The 27,819-nt window shown below is 45.3% G+C and overlaps 1 protein-coding gene and 1 pseudogene across 1 annotated transcript; both read right to left on the bottom strand.

Moving 5' to 3' along the window:
* Nucleotides 1–16,700: 16,700 nt before the first annotated feature.
* LOC129534402 (bolA-like protein 2) lies at nucleotides 16,701–18,221 on the bottom strand (annotated as a pseudogene).
* Nucleotides 18,222–20,875: 2,654 nt separating this feature from the next.
* SOX4 (SRY-box transcription factor 4) lies at nucleotides 20,876–27,432 on the bottom strand. The gene has a single exon (XM_004065363.5). The coding sequence runs from the start codon at nucleotides 24,950–24,952 to the stop codon at nucleotides 23,537–23,539; it is 1,416 nt and encodes a 471-aa protein (XP_004065411.2). The 5' UTR covers nucleotides 24,953–27,432; the 3' UTR covers nucleotides 20,876–23,536.
* Between the last annotated feature and the right edge of the window lie 387 nt (nucleotides 27,433–27,819).

Raw genomic sequence — 27,819 nt, 5'->3', positions numbered from 1 at the left:
ATCCCACAGAAAGAGGAAAAGTTGAATCCAACACGCTTTTCTGGAGATTAGAAAAGCAGATTTCAATATATTCAAGTACAGGTACAATTAGAGGACCAGAGACCCCAGAATGAGAAATGGTGCAAGAACACAGTGGACTATCAACATTTGAATCATTTGTGATTTTTTTTGTTTTTTGAGACGGAGTCTCACTCTGTCACCCAGGCTGGAGTGCAGTGGCACAATCTTGGTTCACTGCAACCTCCACCTCCTGGGTTCAAGTGATTCTCATGTCTCAGCCTCCCAAGTAGCAGGGATTACAGGCACAAGCCACCACACCCAGCTAATTTTTTGTATTTTTAGTAGAGATGGGTTTTCACCATGTTGGCCAGGCTGGTCTCGAACTCCTGACCTCAAGTGCTCTGCCTGCCTTGACCTCCAAAGTGCTGAGATTACAGGCGTGAACCACCGCGCCCAGCCCATTCGTGATTGTATTATTAGACTTGCATGAGGAAGAAAAGGTAGAGACAGGCGAGAGAAAATTGAATGAGAAGCTTTCTGGTGTTCTTAGACTTTCAAAGGGCCGCGGCCAAAGATGAAAGCAAGGACACATTGCCGTAGATGAGGAGAGAAGGCCAGTGACCTGAAGCAGATTCAGAAACTTTTAGCCCCAGAGGCCTCTGAAGCAAAATTCCTGACAGCAAAACGGTCTGCAGTTCAGAAATGAAGACCAAAAACAAAGGCACAGGCCCGTGGCTTGCCATGGAGACAAATCAGATCAATTTCACTTCCATTTTGTTTCTATCTTCATCAGGAGTCTGTACTACAGAAAGCAACAAAGTTCCCAAATGGTGAGGGGTAGTGAGTGAGAGCTCAATTCCAGTGTCTCCCCAAGTTTGAGTCTCTGGGTTCCCACGGAATACATCCCAGCCAGCAGAAAGACCCAGAGATGACAGAAGTATTACCCCTGGGCATCTCAGAGAAGGGCAAACATTCTGGTTTTCCAAGAGGGAAGGGAAGGAGTAAGATTAGCCACAGACCAAAGTGCTTCACATTAAGTGCCAAAAAAATTCGAGATTTTAATTTTTTTTTTTTTTTTAAGAGATGGAGTCTGGCTCTGTTGTCCAGGCTGGAGTGCAGTGGTGCGATCTTGGCTCACTGCAACCTCTGCCTCTCGGGTTCAAGCGATTCTCCTGCCTTAGCCTCCCAAGTAGCTGCGACTGCAGGCATGTGCCATCACCCCTGGCTAATTTTTGTATTTTTAGTAAATATAAGGTTTCACCACGTTGGCCGGGCTGGTCTCAAACCCCTGACTTCAGGTCATCTGCCTGCCTCGGACTCCCAAAGTGCTGGGATTACAGACATGAGCCACCACACGCAGCCTGATATTTTCATTTCTATTTAACAGGGTTGTGGTCACTGAGAAAATAATTTAGCAATTACATGGAACCCAAATACATTCAGTAAAATCATGAGCTGTTTCTCTCTTTCTTTTTTTTCAAATAGGGGTTGCTAATCGGGTAGCTATGAATATTATACTTAAGGTAAAGTCTGATGTTAGCGAAACATTTCAGTCACATGACATTCTCCAAATCTGAGATTTGATGGTTCTTCAAGACTGTCTTTTGATGGTTCTTCATTCTTGATTCTTTGTTCTTCATTCTTGACAAACTTTTATTCCTTCAAAATATTTTAAATGAATTCTAATAAACTGCTATTCAAAATAATTGTAAAAATGGGCCAGGCACGGTGGCTCATGCTTGTAATCTCAGCACTTTGGGAGGCTGAAGCAGGAGGATCACTGAGCCCAGGAGTTTGGGTAATATACTGAGGCCTTGCCTCTTCAAAACATAAAAATAAAAAAATTAGCTGGGTAGGATGTTACACCCCTGTAGTCTCAGTTCTCAGGAGCTGAGGCAAGAGGATTGCCTGAGCCCAGGAGGTCAGGGCTGCAGTGACCTGTGATCATGCCACTGCACTCTGGCCTGGACAACAGAGTGAGAGCCTGTCTCAAAAACAAAACAAAATAATTATAAAAATGGATATACTGATCAATGTAAACATGGTTAAGTGGATGCTATTATGTATGAACAACATTTATAACTAACTGCTTTTTAAAATTAACTTTAAAACATATGCTGTATTTTAAATTTTTGTCTTATGCCTATGGAAAAGACGGTAAATTGTGGAACTACATTCACTTTTTTTTTTTTTTTTTTTTACACAGGGTCCTGCTTTACTGCCCTGGCCGGAGTTCAGTGGTGTGATTTCAGCTCACTGCAACCTCCACCTCCTGGGCTTAAGTGATCCTCCTGCCTTAGCTGAGACCACAGGCATCAGCCACCAAGCCCAGTTAATTTTTTTTTTTTTTTTTTTTTTGTAGAGATGGGGTTTCACCATGTTGCCCAGGATGGTTTCAAATTCCTGGTCTCAAGCGATCCACCTGCTTTGGCCTCCCAAAGTAAGTGTGGCGTGAGCCACAGCACCTGGCCTCACTTCTATTTCTTATCAGCTATTTCTTTGGCCAAATTACTTAACAAACTCTCTGTTATTTATTTTCTTACCTATAAAATGGGGATAAATTATAACTATCTCATAGGGTTGAAATTAAATGAAATAATATACATATATATATAAAGGACAAGTATATAATAAATGCTTAATAAATATTGCTATTCATGCCATTAGTGGTGGTAAATGGTGGTGATAAAGTTTAGTAGTAATTTCACTGGGCTCAGAGTAAGCCACTCAATAAAATCCTGCATGAAAATTGTTTTCTCTGTCTCTACCAGGTAACAAATTATTTTCAACAAACAGACCAGGCTGGTCATGGTGGCTCATGCCTGTAATCCCAGCACTTTGGGAGGCCGAGGTGGGCAGATCACTTGAGGTCAGGAGTTTGGGACCAGCCTTGCCAACATGGTGAAACCCCGTCTCTACTAAAAGTACAAAAATTAGCTGGGCGTGGTGGCAGGCGCCTGTAATCCCAGCTACCAGGGAGGCTAAGAACGAAGAATTGCTTGAACCCAGGAGGCGGAGGTTGCAGTGAGCCATGATCTCCAGCCTGCACTCCAGCCTGGGCAACAGGGCAAGACTCCATCTCAAAAAACAAAACAAAACAAAACACAAACAAACAAAAAACCAGACCACTGGACTAAAAATGACTTCGTCAACATGAATTTGTTTTCCCCACAGAAGTTTGGTGGTGCTGTTCTTGAATTGGTTCCATAGTTCATCATGTCAGGGCCCTGGGTCAGCCTTCCCAGGGTTCTCTGGGCATTTGCTCCTGGCCACAGGACAGCCACGTAGCTGCTCCAAACATCACACCCTGTGCATGCTAAGCAGGAAGGAAACAGGAATAGGCACTCATCAGTGGCCTCTCACCCATTATCAGGCAGGAAAATCGCTCTGAGACATCTCCCTCCCCTCCCCGGCAGACTTGCCCTTAGGTCAACTTCTCGGACACAGGGTGCTCCTGGCAGAAAAGGAGTCTGGGAATTGAGCATCTGCAATTTTCAGCCACAACAGAGGGAAGGCAGATCTGCCAGCCAGGACAAAAGGCGAACCAAGGCTTGCCACCTTATTTCAACTTTATTTTTCCTTTTCATTACGAACCAGCTATATTGTTTTCAAAGGTTCATTTCAGAGACCTAGCCCAAAATATAATGTGCCACCTCAATCTCTATACAAATGTTCATTGTCAGAGGTAAATACGTAAATAACCCTTCCTCCCTCCTGAATGCAGCAGAGCAGGTAATTGTCAAGCCATTTAGACATTTTTAAAAACCCTAAAAACAAAATTGGGAAGCCGTGAGCCAGATGGTCTCCCATGATTGTTCCTGACTCAATGACTCACTCTTTTGTCCCTTGTGTTTCAGAATTTCTTTTTCAGAAATTCCCCTGATCTCATCTCTCTGTTTTCTTCCTCTTCCATTAGATGGATCAAATGTCTTCCAAAATATCACCTTCCTCTTCTAGCAATACAACAGCAGGGAAACGGTGGCAGAAACAGTACAACATGAGGGCTTGAGTGTGCTGTGTGTGTGTGTGTGTGTGTGTGTGTGTGTGTGTAGAGAATGTGGACAGAGAAAAACTAGATTTACCTTTTAACCTCACCCTGTTACCTTCCAAACATACAAAATACTTCAATACCTTTCTGGTAATCACGAGGCTCAGCTCACTCTCCACTCTTCCCCACACCTCCCATCCCTGGCCCAGTGAATTCCCTGCTCCCCACCTGCCAAAAAAGAAAAGGGTAGGGGGCTAACAAGATCTCCAACCTCTGAAAAAGGAAAGCAGAAATCGCCAGGGCTGGAAGCTCCCTCTCTACGGCACAGCAGACAGCAGAGTGACGGCAAAACCCTCTTCTGCTTCCTGCCTTTCAAAGGAAGCACATTGAGGCACTCACCTAACCAGCTGTTCTGCATCTTGTTCCAGGAAGATAATAAGGATTCCCAAACACAGCACATGCCTCACCCAAAGCCAGTGTGGGCCAGCACAATGGAGATGCGTTGGAGAGACTCAGTGTGGATGCCCCGTTGGAGAAATAGGATCAAAATCATTGTATACCAACTAAAACCACTATCAAATACAATTCAGATGGGATCAATGATGGGTCCCATGAGCATCAGATAGGGATGCTGAAGCTTAGCAGCCACATAAGAGAAAAAGTCCACTTTGTGGAGGGCGAAGCTCTGAGGCAGCAGCAGTGTGACCACCTCTGGGAAGATAGGGTGACTTTAGGAAGGTTTGGGGCTGATGGGACACATGTAAGCTTTATGCTGAGGGATGGGGTCTTCAGTCTTCAAAGACCCTTCACAAATGTGAAATGTCCACAGCAGAGAACTAAGACAGGGGTCATCTGGAATAATGTCTTGTAAAGAAGCAGTGATAAAACTGGTTGAGAATGTTACCCTGGTGAGGGGGAGGCTTAGGGTCACAGGAGCACACCCTCTATCACTGCTAGGAGCAGTGTAGTGGTTAAGCGCTCTGTTCTTGGTTCCTACTTACAGAGTTTGAATTTTGCCTGTTGACTAAGAACTAAGATTCTTGTCCATTCTGAGAGAAATACATGTGGTAGAGAATCCATGCAAATGCATGGGACCTGCCCATAGGAACTGTTGAGTGTTAGCTTCTGTTATTAAATTCCTCTCATCTTGATTTAAATAATTTGGCGAGTTTCCACAAGTGCTTGAGGCTGCAGAGAAGTGTTTTAGGGAGCTCCAGATAACATTTTCAGAAAAAGTCACCTATCGTTTGTGGATTACATACTAAATAGGTGGTTCTCAAACCTCAATTTGAGAAATATTGTTAAAGCCTTCCATTAGGGGATAATCCTATTAAATTTAGAAAATTTGGCAGAATGAGGATTTGTAAAGGAATGCAATGTTCTGTGGAATATTGTCTCTAAAAACACTGAATAAATATATAATGATATCTCCTTGCATTTGTGAGCTGCCTATAGACACCAAGTGCTTACACATGTGCTGGTTTATTTACTGTCTGCTGAATTATCAGGAAATTCTACCTGCCGGAGATTGCTACCAGCCTACTGGAGCTGGTTTCTGGCCCTTGCTCTCTGTTCCTTATAGGGTTGGCTTAGAGAGTAACTTTGTTATTGTCCATTTTTGGTAGCTACTCCATAGTCAGTTGCCATTTCCTAGTAACCCTTTTTGCCTCTGATGAGACAGGGCATAACTCACCAAACATAACTATTCCTGAAATAGACACTTTTAAACATACTTGTCATGAATTTCTCAAGTGCGGTTTGCAAACCACCTGCATCAGAACCATTTTTGTTTGCTTAAAAATGTAGACATACAGAGGTTCAGACATCCTGATTCCACCTCAGGGTAGTTAATCCAAATTGCAGGGCAGGAGGACTGGAAATCTACATTTTTAACAAGCACCCCAGATGATCCTTATGCATACTAACAATTAAGGACAATTGTTCTCATGTTTCAGGAGCACGATTAAAAATAGTTAAATCCTGCCAAGCCGGCTGCTGGACAAAGGCAAATACTAAAATAGAGAAATACAAAAAGGACTCAGAGGTATAGACCATCCCGGAGCCAGCAAATCACACACCAAACCCACCACCAGAGACTCTGGGTTGGGGCAGGTACAAAATTTAAATGGGGCTAAAAAACTCATTAATAGGGACAAATAATGCTTAGTGATATAAATATATATTAAATTGTATTATATATTATGTTATAATTTATAGTATATATATATTTTATATATATACATTTTTGAGACAGAGTCTCTATCACCTAGGCTGGCGTGCAGTGGCGCAATCTCGGCTCACTGCAACCTCTGCCTCCTGGTTCAAGTAATTGTCCTGCCTCAGCCTCCCGAGTAGCTGAGATTACAGGCATGCCACCATGCCTGGCTAATTTTTGTATTTTTAGTAGAGACGGGGTTTCACCATGTTGGCCAGGCTGGTCTTGAACTCCTGACCTCAGGCGATCCACCCGCCTCAGCTTCCCAAAGTGCTGGGATTACAGGCATGAGCCACTGCACCTGGCCAGTGCAATATTTTTAAAAGTCAAAATCAATGCAAAAATATTCATAATGAACAAAGGCATGAAAACTTTAAATGAAGACAAGATCAGTATTACCCATGTTTTCCTTTTGTTTCAGGCTCCACTATGGCACTCTCCAGCACTGCCAGGACGGCTCTTCGCTGTCCAGTCTGTGTGCTAACGGGACAGTACTTGTCCTATCTCACTGTATCTAAAGGAGGAGGCTGGAACAGGGGAATGTCAACCATCTTATCCTCGTGTTGCAGTTCAGAGAGTTTAAAGTCAAACGCCTAATTTTATTAACTTCGACACATCATTCTTTCCTTTGAAAATAAAAGTTAGATTGAGTTCTGTAGTTCTTAACCAAACAGAATTGTACTCCAGTGACAGGATTAACTTGCCGAAGACGTATAGGCTCATAAGAAGCTGCCTACCCTGCTGAGGGCTCAGTTTAAGGGACTCTCAGAAGCAATTGTGAAGGCCAAATAGGCCCCTCTGTAGGGTGTCACTCTGCCTCAGATGCTGCTTTCTGATAGACATTTCTGGGTGTGTAAAATTTTAAATCCTTTATAAACATCAATGATTCGCATAATTGGTGTAATTATAGGTATCTAAAAAGCAGAAAATGCCTGTGTAACAGCTGCCAATAGTTGGTTTCAGGAAACATGCAGTCACTTGTGGAGAGCCAGGCTTGGGGTATAATGCTCAGATAATATTACTTCCAGATGGACCAACTTGAATGAGAGATGGCAAGGAGATAGAGGAAAAGTGCTCCCTCCCCAGGAACCAAGCCACGCCAGGAGTCCAGGGGTGGAAAATGCTCTCTGAGGGTCTCCCCCGACTGTACAGTGCATGTGCACAGGTCCCACATCTACAATGGGCTCCAGCTACTTATGTGAGGAAGGACTAGAAAGGAGTAGTTTCAACCATCCTTTGTCAGCGCTATTTTTAAACGCTCCACAGTTGTTAAGGCCTCTATTAAAGGTAAGAGAAACTGGCATACAATTGGCAGTCCCTACTTTACATATGTCTGTCTTCTTCCAAATGGGCATGGAGGAAATGAAAATATTTTTAATTTCTCTACTCCTTAAATATGTGGGGCTGTTTTGTTCATAAAATGCTTGTGGTTTATTGAGAAGTTCTTAAAGCCAATTCTGTTAGTGGTAGGTACTTGAACCTGCAAACATTGCCCTGAGTACTCTCCTACTCTTTTAAAGAACAGGTGGGTTTGGGTGGAGAAGGATAATTAATTGGGAGAAATGGAAACAATTTAGAGGAATTGACCCTCGGGCAGATTCCCAAGGCCTGCTACCACTTAGCCTGCCAAAATGGCCGCCAATTACCAACCTACAGCTAAAGAGATCTCCGCCCACACTTTCTGAATGAATGTTCTCACTTCATTTTGTCAAACTACCCATCCTTCTACAAATGAACAATCTGAACTTAACTACAATCTTCTTTTTTTTAAATGTGCATTTATGTAGTAGTAAATCTCCCAGTGTATTTAGCACTGCCTCTTTCAAAGACAGGCTTCTGGACCTACTTCTGCCTGGGGGTGTGGGAACAAACTGCAGTGTGTTTTGAGACTACAGATAGCCCCACAACTACCCAGGAACTTCAAATAAATTATTAAATGGTCCTCACCTGAGGACCATTTAATCAAAAAGTTTCAGTCAGGCCGGGCGCAATGGCTCACGCCTGTAATCCCAGCACTTTGGGAGGATGAGGTGGGCGGATCACCTGAGGTCGGGAGTTCGAGACCAGCCTGACCAACATGGAGAAACCTCGTCTCTACTAAAAAACATAAAATAAGCCAGGTGTGGTGGCACATGCCTGTAATCCCAGCTACTTGGGGGGCTGAGGGAGAAGAATTGCTTGAACCTGGGAGGTGGAGGTTGTGGTGAGCCGAGATTGCGCCATTGAACTCCAGCCTGGGCAACAAGAGCAAAACTCTGTCTCAAAAAAAAAAAGTTTCAGTCATACTGATGTTAAAACACCTACCTAACAGCAGTCTTAAAGGAAAACACAGTGGGTTTTATTGTGTTTTATTATGATTATTATTATTTATTATTGAAGGGACAGGGATTTTTATAACGATTTTGATAATAGTTAATTTTGGAGCATGAACCAGCATCCAAGACAGAACAGGCCTGAACATTATGTTATGATGTTTGGTATGTTATGTTATGTTAATATGTTTGGGGAATTTGGTAGGATCAATCCAGGGAGCTAGGTCAAAAGACCCATAAATATTCTTTGTCATCTAAAAAGTTCAAAATTCTGTGATCAGTGACTCTATGATCATATCCCAAAATAGGTTTTTTTTTTTCTCCATTTTTAAAGCAGAATCATTTATGTAAAACAGATGAAAGAGGAACTGCTCTGGGTGGTTATGTGTGGATTTTCTCTGAGTATATCTGTCTAAAGGAGAAAGAAAGGGGGTAGTGTATCTTGGTCTCTATGATGACTAGATAAGATTGAACTCCCACAAAGCAGACCTAAACCTAGCCCAAAATATCTTTTGCCAGTTTGTCACATGGATGTTCTGTTGTAGTGAGAGGTGACAGCGTGCTGGCAGCCCTCACAGCCCTTGCTCGCTTTCGGGGCCTCCTTGGCCTTGGCGCCCACTCTGGCCGCGCTTGAGGAGCCCTTCAGCCAGCTGCTGCACTGTGGGAGCCCCTTTCTGGGCTGGCCAAGGCCGGAGCCTGCTCCCTCAGCTTGCGGGGAGGTGTGGAGGGAGAGGCCCGGGCGGGAACCGGGGCTGCACGCGATGCTTGCTGGAGAGCGCGAGTTCCGGCTGGGCGTGGGCTTGGCCGGTGCCACACTCGGAGTGGCCAGGAGGCCGCGCCAGCCCCAGGCAGTGAGGGGCTTAGCACCTGGGCCAGCAGCTGCTGTGCTCAATTTCTGGCAGGGCCTTAGCTGCCTTCCCGCGGGACAGGGCTGGGGACCTGCAGCCCGCCATGCCTGAGCCTCCCTACCCCCCTCCCTTTGGGCTCTGGTGCTGCCCGAGCCTCCCTGATGAGCGCCGCCCCCTGCTCCACGGCGCCCAGTCCCATCGACCGCCCAAGGACTGAGGAGGGTGGGCGCACGGCACGGGACTGGCAGGCAGCTCCACCTGCAGCCCTGGTGTGGGATCCTCTGGGTGAAGCCAGCTGGGCTTCTGAGTCTGGTGGGGACTTGGAGAACCTTTTTGTCTAGCTAAGGGATTGTAAATACACCAATCGGCACTCTGTATCTAGCTCAAGGTTTGTAAACACCAATCAGCACCCTGTGTTTAGCTCAGGGTTTGTGAATGCACCAATCGACACTCTGTATCTAGCTTCTCTGGTGGGGACTTGGAGAACTTTTGTGTGGACATTCTGTATCTAGCTAATCTAGTGGGGACGTGGAAACCTTTGTGTCTAGCTCAGGGATTGTAAACGCACCAATCAGCGCCCTGTCAAAACAGACCACTGGGCTCTCTGTAAAATGGACCAATCAGCAGGATGTGGGTAGGGCCAGATAAGAGAATAAAAGCAGGCTGCCCCAACGAGCAGTGGCAACCCACTCAAGTCCCTTTCTGCAGTGTGGAAGCTTTGTTCTTTTGCTCTTTGCAATAAATTTTGCTGCTGTTTACTCTTTGGGTCCACACTGCCTTTATGAGCTGTTAACACTCACCGCGAAGATCTGTAGCTTCACTCTTGAGCCAGCGAGACCACGAACCCCACCAGAGGGAAGAAATTCCGAACACATCCGAACATCAAAAAGAACAAACTCCGGACATGCCGCCTTTAAGAACGGTAACAGTCACCGCGAGGGTCCGCAGCTTCATTCTTGAAGTCAGTGAGACCAAGAACCTACCAATTCCGGACACAGTAGGACTTTCTCCTTAGTTCAGCTGAATACAGGGTCCTTGTCACACATGATCAAGAAAGATTAGGCTCGCTGACACTTTGAAGGGTGATAAAAATGGAATTTATTAGGTGAAAAGAAGAAAAAACTCAGCAAAGCGAGAGAGCTTCCTATTAACAGGCCCCCATCTCATAGATTGAATTCCAGGGAACAGGAGAGGTCAGCTTCCTTCCCCACTGAAAAGGGTGAAAACTTCCCGCGACTCCACCCCGTTCTCCCACTGGTCAGGCCAGTCAGGGATTCTCCAGGGACTTCCTTATATTTTGCTGTCTCAGTTCCAACAGTAGGATATAGTGTTACATGATCGGCATCATGATACGACACAAAACAAAACGAAAGAATACCAGATAACGTTGTGGTATGTGTATAACTTGCTAGTCGCTTTAAATTATTTAGTTTTTTTTTTTTTTTTTTTTTGAGACAGTCTTGCTCTGTCACCAGTCTGGAGTGCAGTGGTGTAATCTCGGCTCACTGCAACCTCTGTCTCCTGGGTTTAAGCAATTCTCCTGCCTCAGCCTCCGGAGTAGCTGGGTCTACAGGCGCGTGCCACCACGCCCAGCTAATTTTTGTGTTTTTTGTAGAGACGGGGTTTCACCATGTTGGCCAGGATGGTCTCAATCTCTTGACCTTGTGATCTGCCCGCCTCCGCCTCCCAAAGTGCTGGGATTACAGGCGTGAGCCACTGCGCCCGGCTTTCAATTATTTTATTTTAGAGACGGAGTTTCGCTTTTGTTGCCCGGACTGGAGTGCAATGGCTTGATCCCGGCTCACCGTAACCTCTGCCTCCCGGGTTCAAGCAATTCTCTTGCCTCAGCCTCCTGAGTAGCTGGGATTACAGGCATGCGCCACCATGCCCAGCTAATTTTGTATTTTTAGTAGAGACGGGGTTTCTCTGTTGGTCAGGCTGGTCTTGAACTCCCCACCTCAGGTGATTCGCCCACCTCGGCCTCCCAAAGTGCTGGGATTACAAGCATGAGCCACCGTGCCCAGCCTCCTTTAATTATTATTATTTTTAATGTTAATCCAGTTTTAAAATTTACCCTCAAACCTGACTTAAATCTCATCTTGCCTGGCACAATGGCTCATACCTGTAATCCCAACATTTTGAGAGGCCCAGGTGGGAGGACTGCTGGAGCTCAGGAGTTCGAGACCAGCCTGGGCAACATGGCTGCCTTCTCTACAAAAAAGACAAAAATTAGATGTGTTGGCACATGCGTGTAGTCCCAGCTACTTGGGAGGCTGAGGTGGGAGGATCGACTGAGCTCGAGAAGTTGAGGCTGTACTGAGCTGTGATTGTGCCACTGCACTCCAGCCTGGGGATCAGAGAGGGGCCCTGTCTCGAAATGAGTAATTAAGTCAATCTCTTCTACTTCTGAGTCAACTTGAGTTGCTTTGAGTAGGAGGATACTCTCTCCCCTCTTACTTCAAAGCCTAACTCCTCTAGTGTGTTGGCGAAAGGATGCAGGACAGGGAAAAATACAAGTATCCCTCTACTTAACCAGTCACCATTAGAGGCCTGTGGCTGTCGCTGTGAGCTGATTCTCCAGCTAACACCTACTGACCGTTGATGGGCCTTTTTAAAAGTGGGCATCCAAATGCTGGTTTTCCCAAGGGCGCATAGGTGGGTCCTTCTTTCCTCCAAGTCCATTCTGCCTTGGAAAACTCCAGACAGAATTCTTCTATACCACTCTAATTCCCGCTCACCACAGTACTCCCCACAACCTTCTCAATTCATCAATTCCTGCTTCCATGTACTTGACCCATGGAGATGCATATCCTTTCTGTGTCGAATGGTAGAAAGCAGATAGTCAACAATCCCCTCCAGCCCATCTGCACATTCCCGACCCCCTCTCTCTCTGGTAGAACAACTCAGCTGGTTAAGCAGATGACGGACGACAGATAAAATGCCAGTCTTCCCTTCCTGCAGACACCCCACTCTCTATGAATTATTCTCCTGGAGAATCCTTTGGAACTTTCCCGTCACTTGGTTTTGGAATGGGGTGAGGAAGCACTGGGTTCCCCTCGAGGATGTTTCAGGACTCCTTGGCTCTCTTCCTTCCCTTTTTCCAATCCTGTGCTTATTTGGACTGGAGGAGCCGTGTTGAGGAGGGGAATACTGACTATGGTAGGATCCTTTCTGCTCTGGATTACTGGGGTAAGGGCTTCACCTGGCTTCCCTTTAGAATGTGGCATATTTAATCTCTACTCTTTATATCTCTAGGCCTGAGTGCCAAAATTCGAGCTATAGGGAAAAGTTTAGAATTTTAAATAGATAAAAGGCAAGCCAGTCTGTTTGAAATGAGGATATTGTGGATGGTAGAGGAGGAAGGGTGGATGTTCCACGAAGCCTGGGGTTCACCCTCCCTTAGCATATGAAGATCAAAGAAAAAATATAAGAGGACGTATGAGGGCCATGAGACCCTAGGAACAAAAGCAAAACAAAGGGATGGGAGAGTGAAGAATATAATAAATTAATAAGTGATTTGTCCAAAAGTAGGCACACAACCCCAAAGCAGCCGGTTCATTGCTTGGCAAGTAATTGATGAAATAACTGCCATGCAGAGCTGTCTTTTTTTTTTTTTTAAGATGTAGTGTTGCTCTGTCACCCAGGCTGGAGTGCAGTGGTTACCGTCTCGACTCACTGCAACTTCACCTCCCGGGTTCAAGCGATTCTCCTGCCTCAGCCTCCAGAGTAGCTGGGATTACAAGTGCATGCCACCATGCCCAGCTAATTTTTTTTTTTTTTTTTTTTTTTGAGACGAAGTCTCACTCTGTTGCCAGGCTAGAGTGCAGTGGCACCATCTTGGCTCACTGCAACCTCCGTCTCCCGGGTTCAAGTGATTCTTCTGCCTCAGTCTCCCGAGTAGCTGGGACTACAGGCTTGTGCCACCACGTCCAGCTAATTTTTGTATTTTTAGTAGAGATGGGGTTTCACCATGTTGGCCAGGATGGTCTCGATCTCTTGATCTCGTGATCTGCCCACCTTGACCTCCCAAACTGCTGAGATTATAGGCGTGAGCCACAGTGCCCGGCCAATTTTTTTTTTTTTTTTTTTGAGACGGAGTCTTGCTCTGTCGCCCAGCCTGGAGTGCAGTGGCGCGATCTCAGCTCACTGCAAGCTCTGCCTCCTGGGTTCACCACCATTGTCCTGCCTCAGCCTCCTGAGTAGCTGGGACTAAAGGCGGCCACCACCACGCCCGGCTAATTTTTTTGTATTTTTAGTAGAGACGGGGTTTCACCGTGTTAGCCAGGATGGTCTCAATCTCCTTACCTCGTGATCCGCCCGCCTCGGCCTCCCAACAATTTTTGTACTTTTAATAGAGACGGGGTTTCACCATGTTGACCAGGCTGATCTTGAACTCCTGACCTCAAGTGATCCGCCCACCAAGGCCTCCCAAAGTGCTGGGATTACAGGCCTGAGCCACCGTGCCCGGCCCAGAGCTGTCTTAAAAGGGAATATGAAGGACAAAATATGGAGAAGAGAAGCAAGATTTGGTATTGGGAGAAAATCAACACACACAGGAAAACTAAGAGAATACCTGAGCAATATTAATTATCTGCATAATCTTAATGCTAAATTGGCAACCACTTAATCTCTCCAGAGCTGCTGTGGATCTTGAACGCTATTTCTCCCAGAACTACCATGACATTTTCAGTTCCCTTGTAGTCTTGTGTTTCTTTGTAATAAAGCCCCGTGTCTCTTTGTAATAAAGCCCCATGATTTCAGGTTACTTGAGTGATTCTGTTCCTTGCATCACAGAGCCTAGCAAAAAAAAAAGTAAGGCTAGTAATGCAGAAATGGGAATCAGCCTGATGAGTTCTAATGGAAGAAGAAAAAGACCGAAGAGAGTTGATCTCTGTTCTGATGTTTATTTCGGTAGTACTAAAATCCCCATACTTTGTCACCATGTCAGTGTCAAGGCTATTTCTGTAATTGTTCGCTTTTCTATTCATATATGTTATCAGACACTTGGGATAGAAAAATCATCTCAGTATGATTTGCAGATGTATCTACTTACATATTAAAATAATCTATTCACCTTCTCCGGGGGTTAAAATGATTGTTTCAAAGTTTGGTTTACTTTTTAACCTGTGTTCATTTAGACATATCACTAGTTTTTCTCTCCTCAAACCACTTTACGCCTAACCAGCTCCAGGGTACGGAAACTGTCAAAAGCCTATGTCTATAAGACTAAGATCCAGCACTTTCCACTTCTAGTAACTACTCAAGGAAAACTCTCATGTGTTTGAAAAGACATGTATAAAATACATTGTTATAACAATAGGAACTGGAAATCTTAATCAGTGTTCCCTTAATTTACTTGACATTCTTTGGGAGATATCAGAATTACAAAGTAGTATTCACCTTCATCTTTTGCCCCTTATTTTTTCTTTCCTCCAGCTTTTGGATTTATTGGGTGCTCATCCAAAAAATTAAAACTGTTAGTAAATCCCTCAATGTACTTAGCATCACCTCTTTCAAAGACAGGCTTTTGGACCTACCTCGGCCTAAAGAAGGAACAAAGTGCAGTGTATTTTGAGACTACAGACAGCCCCACAACTTCCCAGGAACTTCAGATAAATTATTCAAAGTCTGAGGGGGATTGGCAAACAGGAGAGATAAAAGGTCCACATAGAAAGTGTGAGAATGGGAAGGGAGAAACCAGGGGCAGAGACTGAAGGTCAGGGGTTCCAGAAGAGACTATTTTCACAGGCTTTAGGTGTTGATCTGAGGAAGTTAGGGCAGGGGCCGGTAGAAAAGAAAGTAACAATTAACCACATATACAACGGGAGCTAACTGATCATTCAACAGGATCCTTCTGCTTAGCTCTTATAAAAGCAGTTACATGCATCACATGCATTAGCCAACCATCGCCCTACACTGCTGGGCATTCACTGCCTGGAGAGAGCCTACCTACTAAGGATAATAGTGTTTTCACTTGCCTTTCAACTGCATGTTATGTCAGGAAATAGCACATTCATTATGTGTTTAAAAACTAATCCAAAAATTATGTATTTGGAAAAATATCTAAAGAAGTAAGTGGGCTAAGTAAATGATATTTCATTTGTTTCTTAATGTCCTGCCCTTTAAAAAAAACACTCAAATGGAATACCCTTAGAATGTCTTACGTATGATGCAAAGCAGCTGTGTATATTGGTCCACAAATGACTTAGAACTTTGTCCTTAAACAAAAAATCTGCAGGGTAAAGGAAGGCCCTACAAGAAACTTCCTGCCATGACTTGACTTAGGCCTGGCTTGTTTGGCGGTACCCCATAAACCAACTGCCCTGAATTGAAACTGTCAAAAGAAAATAAAATGGGCTAAATTTATTATCACCTGTATCCACAAACATACACACATAGAGGTCCATTGTTAACTAAGGCCCAAACCAAAATGCAGCAGCCTAGTCAGACATCCCCCTGGGAAATACCGTTTAGTGATATGAGAGTTTTTTTTTTTCTTCTTTTTAACATAGAGAAGGAAAACAACACATGCAGGAAACCATAAAACCCTTCAAGTTAACTGTAGCCAACGGTCAATCTCATTAGGATATAATGGGTAGACGATAGCCCTCTCTATAAAGGCTGAGTGCGCTCTGAATAATTTCCAATTTTCTCACTTGCTGGAAGCTCTGCCTTTTAAACAACAAAGCAGAAGTTCCAGGCACTATATTTATATTATTTCTGTTCTCTGCCTTGGATACTTCTACCAAAAGTCAGTCCCTGGGTTCATCTTTTAGCACACATTTGTTTAACTGGAATTATATATATATATACACACACACACACACACACACATATACATATTAACTTGGCTAATTACTTAAACTTACACTTTTTTTTTTTTTTTTTGAGATGGATTTTCACTCTTGTTGCCCAGGCTGGAGTGCAATAGCACAGTCTTGGCTCACTGCAACTTCTGTCTCCCAGGTTCAAGTGATTCTCCTGCCTTAGCCTCCTGGGTAGCTGGGATTAAAGGCATGCACCACTACACTCAGCTAATTTTTTTGTATTTTTAATGGAGACGGGATTTCGCCATGTTGGTCAGGCTGGTCTCAAACTCCTGACCTCAGGTGATCCCCCTGCCTCGCCTCCCTAGGGGCTGGGATTACAGGCACGAGCGACGGGCGCCCGGCCCAAACTTAAACTTTCAACAAGGATGGTGGAAGGGCATCCTTGAGAAAATGGATAGGAGTCAGAGGGCTGAGGGAAGTGCAGGGACTGCCAATTTTTGCCAAGGGACGAAGCCTTGGGTAGAAATGGAGAAGACATCTATTTAGAGAAATAAGTTCTAGGCTGATTCTAGGGCTCAGGAGATAGAGTTCCAATACCCTTTCTGGCACTTCTGACCTTGTGACCTCAGATCAGCCATTGGGCCATTCTCAACTCAATTTCTCCATGTTAAAACAATGAGGGCGTCATAATCCCTCACCTGCATACTTATTGTGAGAATATGCTAAAATACAGTGAGGGTACTGATTTCCAAACTTCAGTGAGCACTGGAAATCTACGGGGGGCTCATTAAGGCCCCATCCCCACAGTCTGACGGTGGCTGGCGATCTGTATAATCGCTACCCTTAACAAGAATCTCCAAGTAATTCTGATGCTGGGGATTCGTGTAGCAGACTGAGAAACATTGATTCAGGAGATTTATTTTTAGAATTTTTTTTCCAGATTTGTAATTTAATGGCTGTGCAGGTCCCAGTCCCTCATTTCTGCCGCTCACGGGCCCACTGCTCTGGGATCAGGGTTTTCTGTTCAAAGGCATGGATGCGCAGGAGCGCTTCTGCTAGGCACGCGTTCACCAGCCGGTGTCTCTGAAGCAGCGGCTTCCCACCGAACTTGGCCGACACCGCCGGAAGCTACAGGCGCAATGGTTGAGGGTCGTGTTGTCCTCCACCGCCACATACTCCGCCGCCAGGTCCCGTTGCAGCTCCTCCCTGAGGTATTTGGCGCTGAGTTCCATGGTGGTAGTCCAGCTGGGGCAACAGCCCAGTGGGGACAGAACCCCAGCTCGGACCCCGGCCACGCTGCTTTGCTCCCCATTTTTAGAATTTAAAGCATCTTCTGTGTTGCTGGCACTGTGTTAGGCTTTACACACATTAGCTTTTTAGCACCACCCATGAGGTCAGGTTCTAGCATTCACCGAGCCCATGGGGTAGGCCAGGCATTACGACATGTCACACACGTGCCGCTGCACTCTATTCCCAACACAGCTGTCTACATTAGATAGCTCTCTTTCTATATGACGATTTAAAACACGGAAACTTAAAAAGGCTGGGAAATCTGTCCAAGGTCCTCCAGCTTGTTGGTCTCAGAGGCAGCATTCTAATCCAGGTTTTCATGCAATCCAGCGCTGGTACTTACCACAAGCAGCATAAAATGCAAATGCCTGTTGGAAGCTCATAGGGCCCCATGGAAACCATGTAAAGTCAAGAAATAAGAATTTAGCATTTATTATGTGAAAAGAAGCAGGGAAAGCAAACTGGGGAATGCAAGAAGTATTCAATGCCTAGTTTCTGTCCTTCAAGAATTCCAGTCTATCAGGAAAGAGCAGTTTGGTTATACTGCAATTTGGAAGAACTGGAAAGTTGGGCTAAAACCCTTTTGTGCAGGACCTTGAAGAGCAGCATGTGAATTCTGCACTTTATCCTGGGCACAGGGGAATGGTGGTAGACACTTGGCAGAGCCTGAAACACCATGCGGATGTCTGGAGATGCTTTCTTCCCACCCCTCCACTTTAGCTTTCAAATGATAGTGAAAACTGAGAAATGCGTATGGAGATATCATTTTTCAGGAAGAATCAGAGGGGTAGGAGTAAACCCTAGTAAATATGGGTTAGAGAGGTATTTTGTAGGCCTTAATAGGAGGGGTGCCAGGAGGAGGCACAAAACAAAAACCACCAGAAAGAGAAATAAAGCATACCAACCTTAAACTCTGAGAAATCCAAATGGGTAGATGGGTTTGTATTTTTTTGTTTTTGAGACAGAATCTCACTCTGTCACCCAGGCTGGAGTGCACTGATGCGATCTTGGCTCACTGCAACCTCAGCCTCCCGGCTTCAAGAGATTCTCCTACCTAAGCCTCCCGAGTAGCTGGGATTACAGGCGTGCACCACTACGCTCAACTAATTTTTGTAGTTTTAGTAGAGAGGAGGTTTCGCCATATTGGCCAGGCTGGTTTCAAACTCCTGACCTCAAGTGATCCGCCCGCCTTGGCCTCCCAAAGTGCTGGGATTACAGGCGTGAGCCACCACACCCGGCCAGATGGGTTTGTATTCTTAAAAAAAAAAAAAAAAAATTTTTTTTAAACATTTCTCTCTTTTCAAATACTTCCTTGGGATCCCTGAATTTGTTTTAAATTCATGATTAAGCATTCTGACCCACAGTATTCCCCAGACCATGTCTTCTAATTTGTGTGTACCCTACAAACACAGGAAACCCTTGGTAAATGTTGATGTCCATTTAACCCTTTGCTTTCTTGCTTTCCTCAGAATACCTTAGCTCCCCTAGTACCCCCAAAAGCAGGGTAAACACAAACCCCAAAAGCCTTCCCAGGAGCTGGGCCAACCCTCTCAGCTTACATGCTTTTTATTTTTTTTCTTGGCACTTAAAGGAATTCAACTAGGAATTGACAAAACTTGCTTAAGCAAGTATCACTGATTCACATTTCTGATGGAACACAGGGCCAGAAGCAATTGCTGGATATTCTTAAAAGAAAATCTGAAACTTACTCTTTTCTATTGATCCAAATTATCTGAAAGAAAAAAATCACACTAAACTGTTTGGTTTCGCAGGTTTATTATGCCTTGTACCACCTAACAAGTAAGTATCCCTTACGAATGAAAACAGACTCAGAGGAAAAGACATTGTACAAAAATCCTTCTTACGTTTACCACCTGACAGGAAGGACACACACATTTCAGCTTTTATTTTTAAACGAATGCTATCAAAATTCTTAAAGGAAATATTTAAAACATCTGCTTTTACATGGAGAGTCAAGGGAAAAGAAACAGTTCTAACAGGAGAACCCTCCGAAATAAAAATATGCTTTAAAAGAGATGCATCATTTAAAAAAGGCATCATTTAAGGCTTCATTTATGTCATGGTATTGATACCTTGGATCTGAAAAAAGCTAAACCATTATATTATCACTGCAATGAACAAAAATTAAAAGCACTTTTCTAAAGAAGAGTTCTTCCTTTTACAAAGATCTTTGAAGAAACTTAGATGCCATGTTGTTCTAAGGTCATTTTAAAAAATGGAATTCCAATTGCAGAACACAAATGCAATTAAAACTAAATATATGAGCACCACACATGAAAAAAATGTTGAAAACTAGTAGCTATTTTTAAGAGATAAATTATATTGAAACACAAGTTATACTGGTTTTTGGGGGTGCATTACTGCTTTTCGTTGGACAACCACAAAACCCCCTCCCTTTTAGACTAGTCTTCAAAAGGTCTCTTTTTCCAGGTGTACCTTCCAGGATACTACTCCCTTATCTACAAGCAATCCAAATGACTAAGGGATTATTTCCAAACACTTCTGCTTGTTAACCCCTCCTCTCCAGTGCTGAAAAACAAGTAAAAGACACATTTTTAATTAACATTTGGAAGATGGCTTTTGTTAGTTAATAGCAATTGTTAACTCTCAAAATGAACAGGAAATAGTGCCACTTAGCAAGTTCTATGTTCCAAACCCAAGAGTAATGGGCCTTAAGAAATCCAAGTACTTTTTCACCTTGCAGTCTCAACAATCCTTCCTGATTCTTAGAAAAAAAAGCACAAATCTCCAGCAGCCAAAGTAAGTGCTATTTTGAGAGGGGGCTTTCCTCTGAGCCCACATGCAGCCAGCTTCTCCAGGTCATCCTTATTGCTGCAGTTCTCTTACATTAACACCATGTTGGGCATGGCAAAAAATGAAGATTGTAGCACATCAACCTTTCTGCTTGAGAAAAAAATGCATAAATGCATACATATTTCGCATTTCATAATCGGTAAAAGCCTTCTCCTGTATAATCTACTGATAATTTTAACATCTTATTTGTCCTTAACCCACGAAAACGAATTATAGCCACTGCTGGAGGTAAGCATGGGCAAATCAAGGAGAAAGCAGCTCCAGGAGCACCAACTTGAAAAAAAGATCATCTAGCCAGTTTCATCTGTGAAGAATTCTGTCCACGTTGCCCCTCCCCCTCTTTCAGATTCCAAGACAAAGGGCGTTTTTAAATATGGTAAACTCAGAAAATTCCTAGAAAGCATGTGTTGAGTTGACACATATTCAGCTGATGCCATCATTTTCAGGGTCAGAGGAAATCTGGCCAAGAGACATTTAATGTTCCTCAATAAGGTAGCATTTGACAAGACTCCTCTGAGAACTTATTTTTTTAAAGCTAAGGCAGATTGTGTAGTGTCCAGATACTGTAGGGCCTTTCCAATCTTAGGCATTGGGCATAATAACGACAAAAGTCAAGATTTAGGGTTCAGTTCCAGCTGATTTTATTTCCTTCTCAAAAAAAGTTATTTACAGAAGGTATATATCAACAATCTGACAGGCAGTGAACTTGACATGATTAGCTGGCATGATTTTTTCTTTTTTTTCCCCCAAACATTGTTTTTGTGGCCTTGAATTTTAAGACAAATATTCTACACGGCATATTGCACAGGATGGATGGCAAAAAAAAGTTTAAAAACAAAAACCCTTAACGGAACTGCCTTAAAAAGGCAGACGTCCTAGTGCCTGTCATGTTATATTAAACATACATACACACAATCTTTTTGCTTATTATAATACAGACTTAAATGTACAAAGATGTTTTCCACTTTTTTCAATTTTTAAACACAACAGCTATAAACCTGAACACATATGCTATCATCATGCCATAAGACTAAAACAATTATATTTAGCGACAAGTAGAAAGGATTAAATAGTCAAATACAAGAATGAAAAACGCAGTACATAGTGTCGCGAACTCAAATCGGCATTTAGATAGATCCAGTGGTTTAAACGGCACGTTTTTGCTTATAAAAAAAGTGCAAAAAAGATGTGGTTTACAAGTTAAAGCTACAGAATCCCTTTTTGCTGTAAATGCACCAGTTTTAAAGCCTCTGGACAGAGCAGTATTTCGTTTAAAACTTTGTTTTTCTTAAAAGCTTACAGTGTTTGGCTAATTCTCCTCCCCTTTTTACAAGACGGGGGCCGGAGGGTGGACACTGGTGGCAGGTTAAGGGATACTGTCACTTTAAGAAGCCTGCAGATTGAAGTGTAAACATGGAGAAATTAGGGGCTGATTTTTTAAACTGTGTGAGATATTAACCAGCCGCCCTGTTATAAAATCAGGAAATCCAAACAGCGATTTACACCGATTAACACCCCCTTTATATATTTTTTACAAAAATACACTGAGAAAATAATCAAACGTTTTCATCTCTCTTGTCTTTTTTTTGTTTTTTAAAAGTGTCAAAAGTCTACATTTAAATATAAAAAATTAAAAGTTAAAACTCTAGCCCTTCAGTGAAGGAGACGTAAAATGGCGTGGGTAACAACAACTACCAAAAAAAAAAAAGAAAAAGAAAAAGAAAAAAAAAAGAAAAAGGAAAAGGAACGAATAAAGAAATAAAGGAAGTAAAAAGAAAGAAAAAAGGGACAAAAGAAAAAATATGTTTGGCCAGTATAAATACGTCCACATATAAAATGGCATCTGATTACATTTACAAGGAAAAAGAAATACGAGGATGGAGCATCGGTGAAGGAAAAAAACACGTCTTCTCATTTACACCTATAAGGAATAAACACACACACTGAGAAAAAATTTGGTCCTGAATTGTTTTTTTAAAGTCCAGCACAGATTTGAGTTGCGTTTGAATCCTTTAAAGAGTTAAGAATGAAAAAAAGCTGGTGATAATTTCGTTGTAGGAATCAAACATAGCGCCATCTATCTGCTTTTTATATTATCCTACACTATTTTAAAAACTGCTCAACAGTCTTATACAGAAATCTTTAAAAGATAGACAGGATAACATGCTATATTAACCCCACCATTGAAATAATCCAACACCATCACGATTCCGATTAAGAGAAGAAAAAAATCTTTTTTTTTTCTTTTTTTTTCTTTTTTTCTTTTTTTTTTCCGAAACCACTCGCCCTCCACTGACTGCCCCTGTACCACATCAAACAGTCTCCTCTCCTCCACGCCTCCGGGGTCTGGGAAGTCTCACCTCACTGATTTCACGTAGAAAGAAGGCGGAGGCCCAGCAGCCGCCGCCGCCTGCTCCGCAACGTGCAAATCCATTTCAGTTTGACCGTGAACCCCCTTCCAGTTCATGTCCTTCTCCGCCCCCGCCCCTAGCTCCCGCTGCTGCGTTTCCAACGGGGTTCTCGGGTCATTTCCTAGCACCGGTCACACTGGCTGGCCTCCTCCCCTCAACATCTCCTCCTCCGGCTGCAGAGGGGGCAAGGGGAAAAGAAAGAGGAAAAAAAAGCCCCAAACGGGAATTCGCCTGCGTGGAGTCTCTCAGTCCCGGCGCTCCCCCAAAACATCTGCCATCGGCCAAATTCGTCACCCCGGAGCCTTCTGTCTTCATCAGGCGTTTGAAAAAAAAAAGGGAGGAGGGGTGCGCTGGGTTCTCCCCTCCTTTCTTGACCAAGAAGCAAAATAAAACAAAACCAAGGTGGTGATGCAGGAAGGGGGAGATTCCTTCAAGTCTCTAGAAACTAACTCGTCTTCTTGCTGGGGGTGCAGACAAGTCCGGAAGCTCGTTGGAAGGGGAGGGGGTCTCTTCAAGCAAAGGGGAGGAAACTCGAAGTCGCTTTTTTTTTTTTTTTTTTGCCATCAACAACAACATCAATAACAACAATAACAGGTCGCCCCTGTCTACCCTCTTCCTCCTCCGCGTCCCTCCGGCTGGGCAGAGTGGGTCCCCGGCCCGGGAAGGTGGGGGATGGGAGCGCGGGTCCAAAACGCCGCCGCGCTCCTTTCCGACGACGAGAACGCGGTCGAAGCCAGCCCTGCTTACTTTTTTTTTCTTTTTTCCCTTTTCTCTTTAAACTCTTCGTCTGTCCTTTTCGTTTCTTTTTTTCACTTTTTTTTTTCTCCTCTCCTACCCCCCCGGCCCTTCTCCCTGCCTGCGCGCCCTTCAGTAGGTGAAAACCAGGTTGGAGATGCTGGACTCGAGCCAGTCTCCCGAGATCATCTCGCTCACCTCGGGCGTGCAGTAGTCCGGGAACTCGAAGTGCGAGCCGGAGCCGGGCTCGAAGTTAAAATCCAGGTCCCGGTCGAGCGCCGACGACGAACTGAAGCTGCCCAGGGACATGCTCTCAAAGTTTGAGCTGGGGTTCAGGTCGAGCAGGTCGTCTTCGAACTCGTCGTCGGAGGACGAGGAGCCCGAGGAGGAGGAAGAGGAGGAGTGGGACGAGGCCGAGGAGGACGCGTGCGAGGGCGCGCTGGACGGGGCGGGCGAGGCGGCGCGCAGGCTGGCGTAGCCGCGGTGGTCGGCGGGCGAGCGGCCGGCGGCGGGGGACGAGGCGGCGCTGCTGCGGCCGCTCAGGCTCGGCGCGTCGGGCGAGCAGCCCGCGCCCTCCTCCTCGTACAGGCCCAGGGGGTCGCTGGGGTCGGCTCCCGCGCCCACGCCGCCCACGGGCGACGACGACGTGCCCAGGCCGCCGAACAGGTAGACGCGCTTCACCTTCTTCTCCGCCAGGTGCTTGCCCGGGGCCGCGAGCGCTGCGGAGGCCGAGGCTGCCGAGGAGGCGGAGGCCGAGGCGCTGGGAGTCCGCGCCTTGTACAGCGAGTGGTGGTCGGCGGCGGCGCCCAGGGGCAGCAGGGCGGCGGCCCCCGCCTGTTCGGCGGCGAAGGAGGCGGCGGCGGCAGCCGCTGCTTTCCCGCCGCCGCCGCCTGCCAGGATGAGCTTGGCGTGCGGTTTGCTGACCCCGCCGCCCGCGCCGCCCGCCACTTTGGAGCCGCAGCTCTTTTTCTGCGCCGGTTTGGAGTTGGCGCCGCCGCCACTCGCACCGCCGCCTCCTCCCCCCGCGTTGCTGCTCCCGCCGCCGCCCCCATGACCGCCCCCGCCGCTGCCACCGACCTTGTCTCCCTTCTCCCCCGGCTTGGAGGAGGCGGAGGCCGAGGAGCTGGAGTTGGCGTTGCCGGACTTCACCTTCTTCCTGGGCCGGTACTTGTAGTCGGGGTAGTCAGCCATGTGCTTGAGGCGCAGCCGCTCCGCCTCTCGAATGAAAGGGATCTTGTCGCTGTCTTTGAGCAGCTTCCAGCGTTTGCCCAGCCGCTTGGAGATCTCGGCGTTGTGCATGTCGGGCGACTGCTCCATGATCTTGCGCCGCTCGATCTGCGACCACACCATGAAGGCGTTCATGGGTCGCTTGATGTGCCCACTCGGGGTCTTGCACCAGCTCGGGTCGTCGGCCTTGCCGCCCGTGGAGGCGGTGGAGCCGGGCGTGGGGGAGGAGGCGATTCCCAGCTCGAGGCCGGCGCCCGAGTCCGAGCTCTCGCCGGCCAGCAGCGCTTCCGTGTTCTCGGCATTGTTGGTTTGCTGCACCATGGCCTCGGCTCGGCGGGCGCCCACGCGCGCTCACACCCTCGCGGCGGCCGCCGCGCGATCGCCGGGCCCTCCCGGTTCCCCGGGCCAAGCACACGCCGAACGGGAAGACGCGCGCGGCGGCCGAACTGGCCCCTCAACTCCTCGCAGGGGCGGAGGTGGGTAAAGAGAGAAAAGTCCCCAAAAGATGCGGGGAAGGAGTTCTCCGCCTCTCGCAGAGGAGTTATAGTTCCCAGGCTGGAGAGTCTCTCTCTCCCTCTCTCTCGCTCTCTCACCGCGCTGCAGTTTGCTGTCTCTCGGCTGAGTCTGGAGACCGTGCTAAAGTGGAGAGGAGTTTCTCGAATGCTGGTTGCTGAAGCTTCCAATGCAAGTTTCTCGCGGCCTCCCAGGCAAGTTTTTTTTTTTTTTCTTTTTCCCTGAAGCAGTTGATTCCAGTTCACGAGCGCTCTCGGTAGCTCAGGAAAGCGACATAGTCTCTAGCACTTAGTCCCTCTCCTACAATGCAAAGCAAAAAAGACTGTGGCTCCAGGACTCTCTGTGGGCGGAATCGGCACTAAGGAGTTTGTGCAATTATTTTGTTGCAAGGTAGGAAGCCAAAAAGCCTGCATGCAACAGACTGGCATGAATAAATGTATGTTTCCCCCTCCCTTCTGCAAGAAGGGAGCTGGTAATGGCAGGAGTTCCTCCAGTGCAGACTCTTAAAGAGCGTGCAAGAACTAGAGACCCGACAGCGAAACAGGCCTCTTCCCCTCACACACAGTTTCTCTTGCTGCAGCTTAGAGCAGACCCCAATTCCGCCTCGCGCCTCTTTATCCTTTCACAGTCTTGGCTGCAGCCAATCAGCTGCTGTAACCAACGCTTCCTCATGCCAAACCCCTCCCCCGGGCTTCCCATTGGCTTGGAACCCGATGCAATAATAATCTCCGCGTGCAATGAGAAGCTCCAAATCTGACCTCATTCCAATTTACAGAGCAAACTTTTTAAAAGGGCTAGAAGTACAGCTGAGATTTCTGCTGCCTCTTTTTTCCTTTTGCTGTGTGAGTGCGCGCGTGTGTGTGCGCGCGTGCGTGTGTGTATAGTGTGTGAAGAGGATGTTAATGCATGAAATTATTAAGGGGAGAGACGGAAATGTATTCTAACCATTATGTTAGATAACAAGGGGCTTGGAACGGGGCGGGGTAAGGGTGAAATACTGTAAATGGAAGCTTTCTGCTTAAAAGCCAAGTGATTATTTTTATTAGTTCTTTTCAGCATTGGAATAAAGAATCAGCCTCTGGTGCAAAATCTGTTCCCCAGCTCTTTCTTAAAGCCAAAGCTGTAAAGGGGAAGAGAAAGCCACAACAATAAATCAATGGATATTGAAAACCATTAAGAAAGTGGTACCTAGACACCTGTCATCACAATTATTTTAACAACTCTAGGTACAGCACAGATGTTGATGTATTGTGTAAATCCCTTCAGAACCGTTTTTGTGCTGTTTGTGGAAGGCAGGGAAGAGGACTTTGCAATAATTGCTTACTCTCTTAACCAAGCAAGGGTCAACTATGGTTATTTAATGATTTAAACTCCCTGTAAATCCTGCATAGCCCAAACAGGGGAGCTTTCCCTTGAAACACATTAGGTAGTGCTCCGTAATTACCTCAATGGGCAGATTTCCAGAGTTTTGTATAGGATGTATAATGGCATGTAAAGGATGGAAATCGGTTTTACTTTCTAAATATTTGTTTTCCCTGTTTTCAAAATTAAAGATTGCTTCACTCTCTTCCCTCTCCTCCTCCCAAAGCCATCTTCCTCCTTTCCTTCTTATATATTTCCTCTTATTTGTTACTTGAATCGAAGGGAGCTGAAAAACCAAGGCAAAGAGAAACTGTAGAAGGAGGTGATAACTGGTAGCAGAAGAGAGTGGGGCCTCCGGATTCATAGTAGACCTGGCTGCTAATCCTTCTTACTGGTTTGTAACTATGGGGATGTGGCCAAGTCTCAGTTTTCCTCATCTATTATATGGGAACACTAGGAGCTACTTTATAGAGGGTTGTTGTGAGGGTTCAATGAATTTGTGACTATGAAGCACCTGATGTATTGTAAGCCCTCAATGAATACTAATACCTTCCTTTCTAATTCAAATGCCAGACACACTCCTAGTAAAAGCTGCATGTTGTTCAAGAGGCTAAAACAGAATAGCCACTTATGTAAAAAAGTAATAACAGGTGGGACGCGGTGGCTCACGCCTGTAATCCCAGCACTTTGGGAGGCTAAGGTGGGTGGATCACTTGAGGTCAGGAGTTCGAGACCAGCCTGGTCAACATGGTGAAACCCTGTCTCTACTAAAAATTAAAAAATTAAAAAATTAGCTGGGCAGGGATGCATGCGCCTGTAATTGCAGCTACTCGAGAAGCTAAGGCGGGAGAATTGCTTGAACCCAGGAGATTGCAGTGAGCTAAGATTGAGCCACTGCACTCCAGTGTGGGTGATAGAGTGTGACTATCTCAAAAAAAAAAAAAAAGTAATCACAGATCATTGATGTGAACCATAGAAGGACAATAGTGGCAACCCTGCCATTCCATTGATTTTAAAAGAAAGGAACTCCATGAAGAATACTAAGAAGAATATGGCAAAGAAAGGATGCCAAGGTATTCAAAATAAATGTCGGCTACAGAAATTACTTGTTTTCCAATGTCTGAAAATTAGAATTGTAGTAAAAATCAGCTTTCCTTAACACTATAATAGGAAACTAATATTCTTCAGGCTAACCATAAGTGGTTAGGTAAAGTCAATCCAAAATAATTAAGTCAGCTTTTGATTCAGATTAAACTAGTGCTGGGTAGTAAATTTCTGTGTATCTTGTCAAACTTTTAAAGTATGTAGGCTGG

The sequence above is a fragment of the Gorilla gorilla genome, chromosome 5 (assembly GCF_029281585.2).
Source record: "Gorilla gorilla gorilla isolate KB3781 chromosome 5, NHGRI_mGorGor1-v2.1_pri, whole genome shotgun sequence".
Lineage (NCBI taxonomy): Eukaryota > Metazoa > Chordata > Mammalia > Primates > Hominidae > Gorilla > Gorilla gorilla.
Note: the sequence above shows the minus strand (reverse complement) of the source record. Positions and strands in the feature narration are given on the sequence as shown.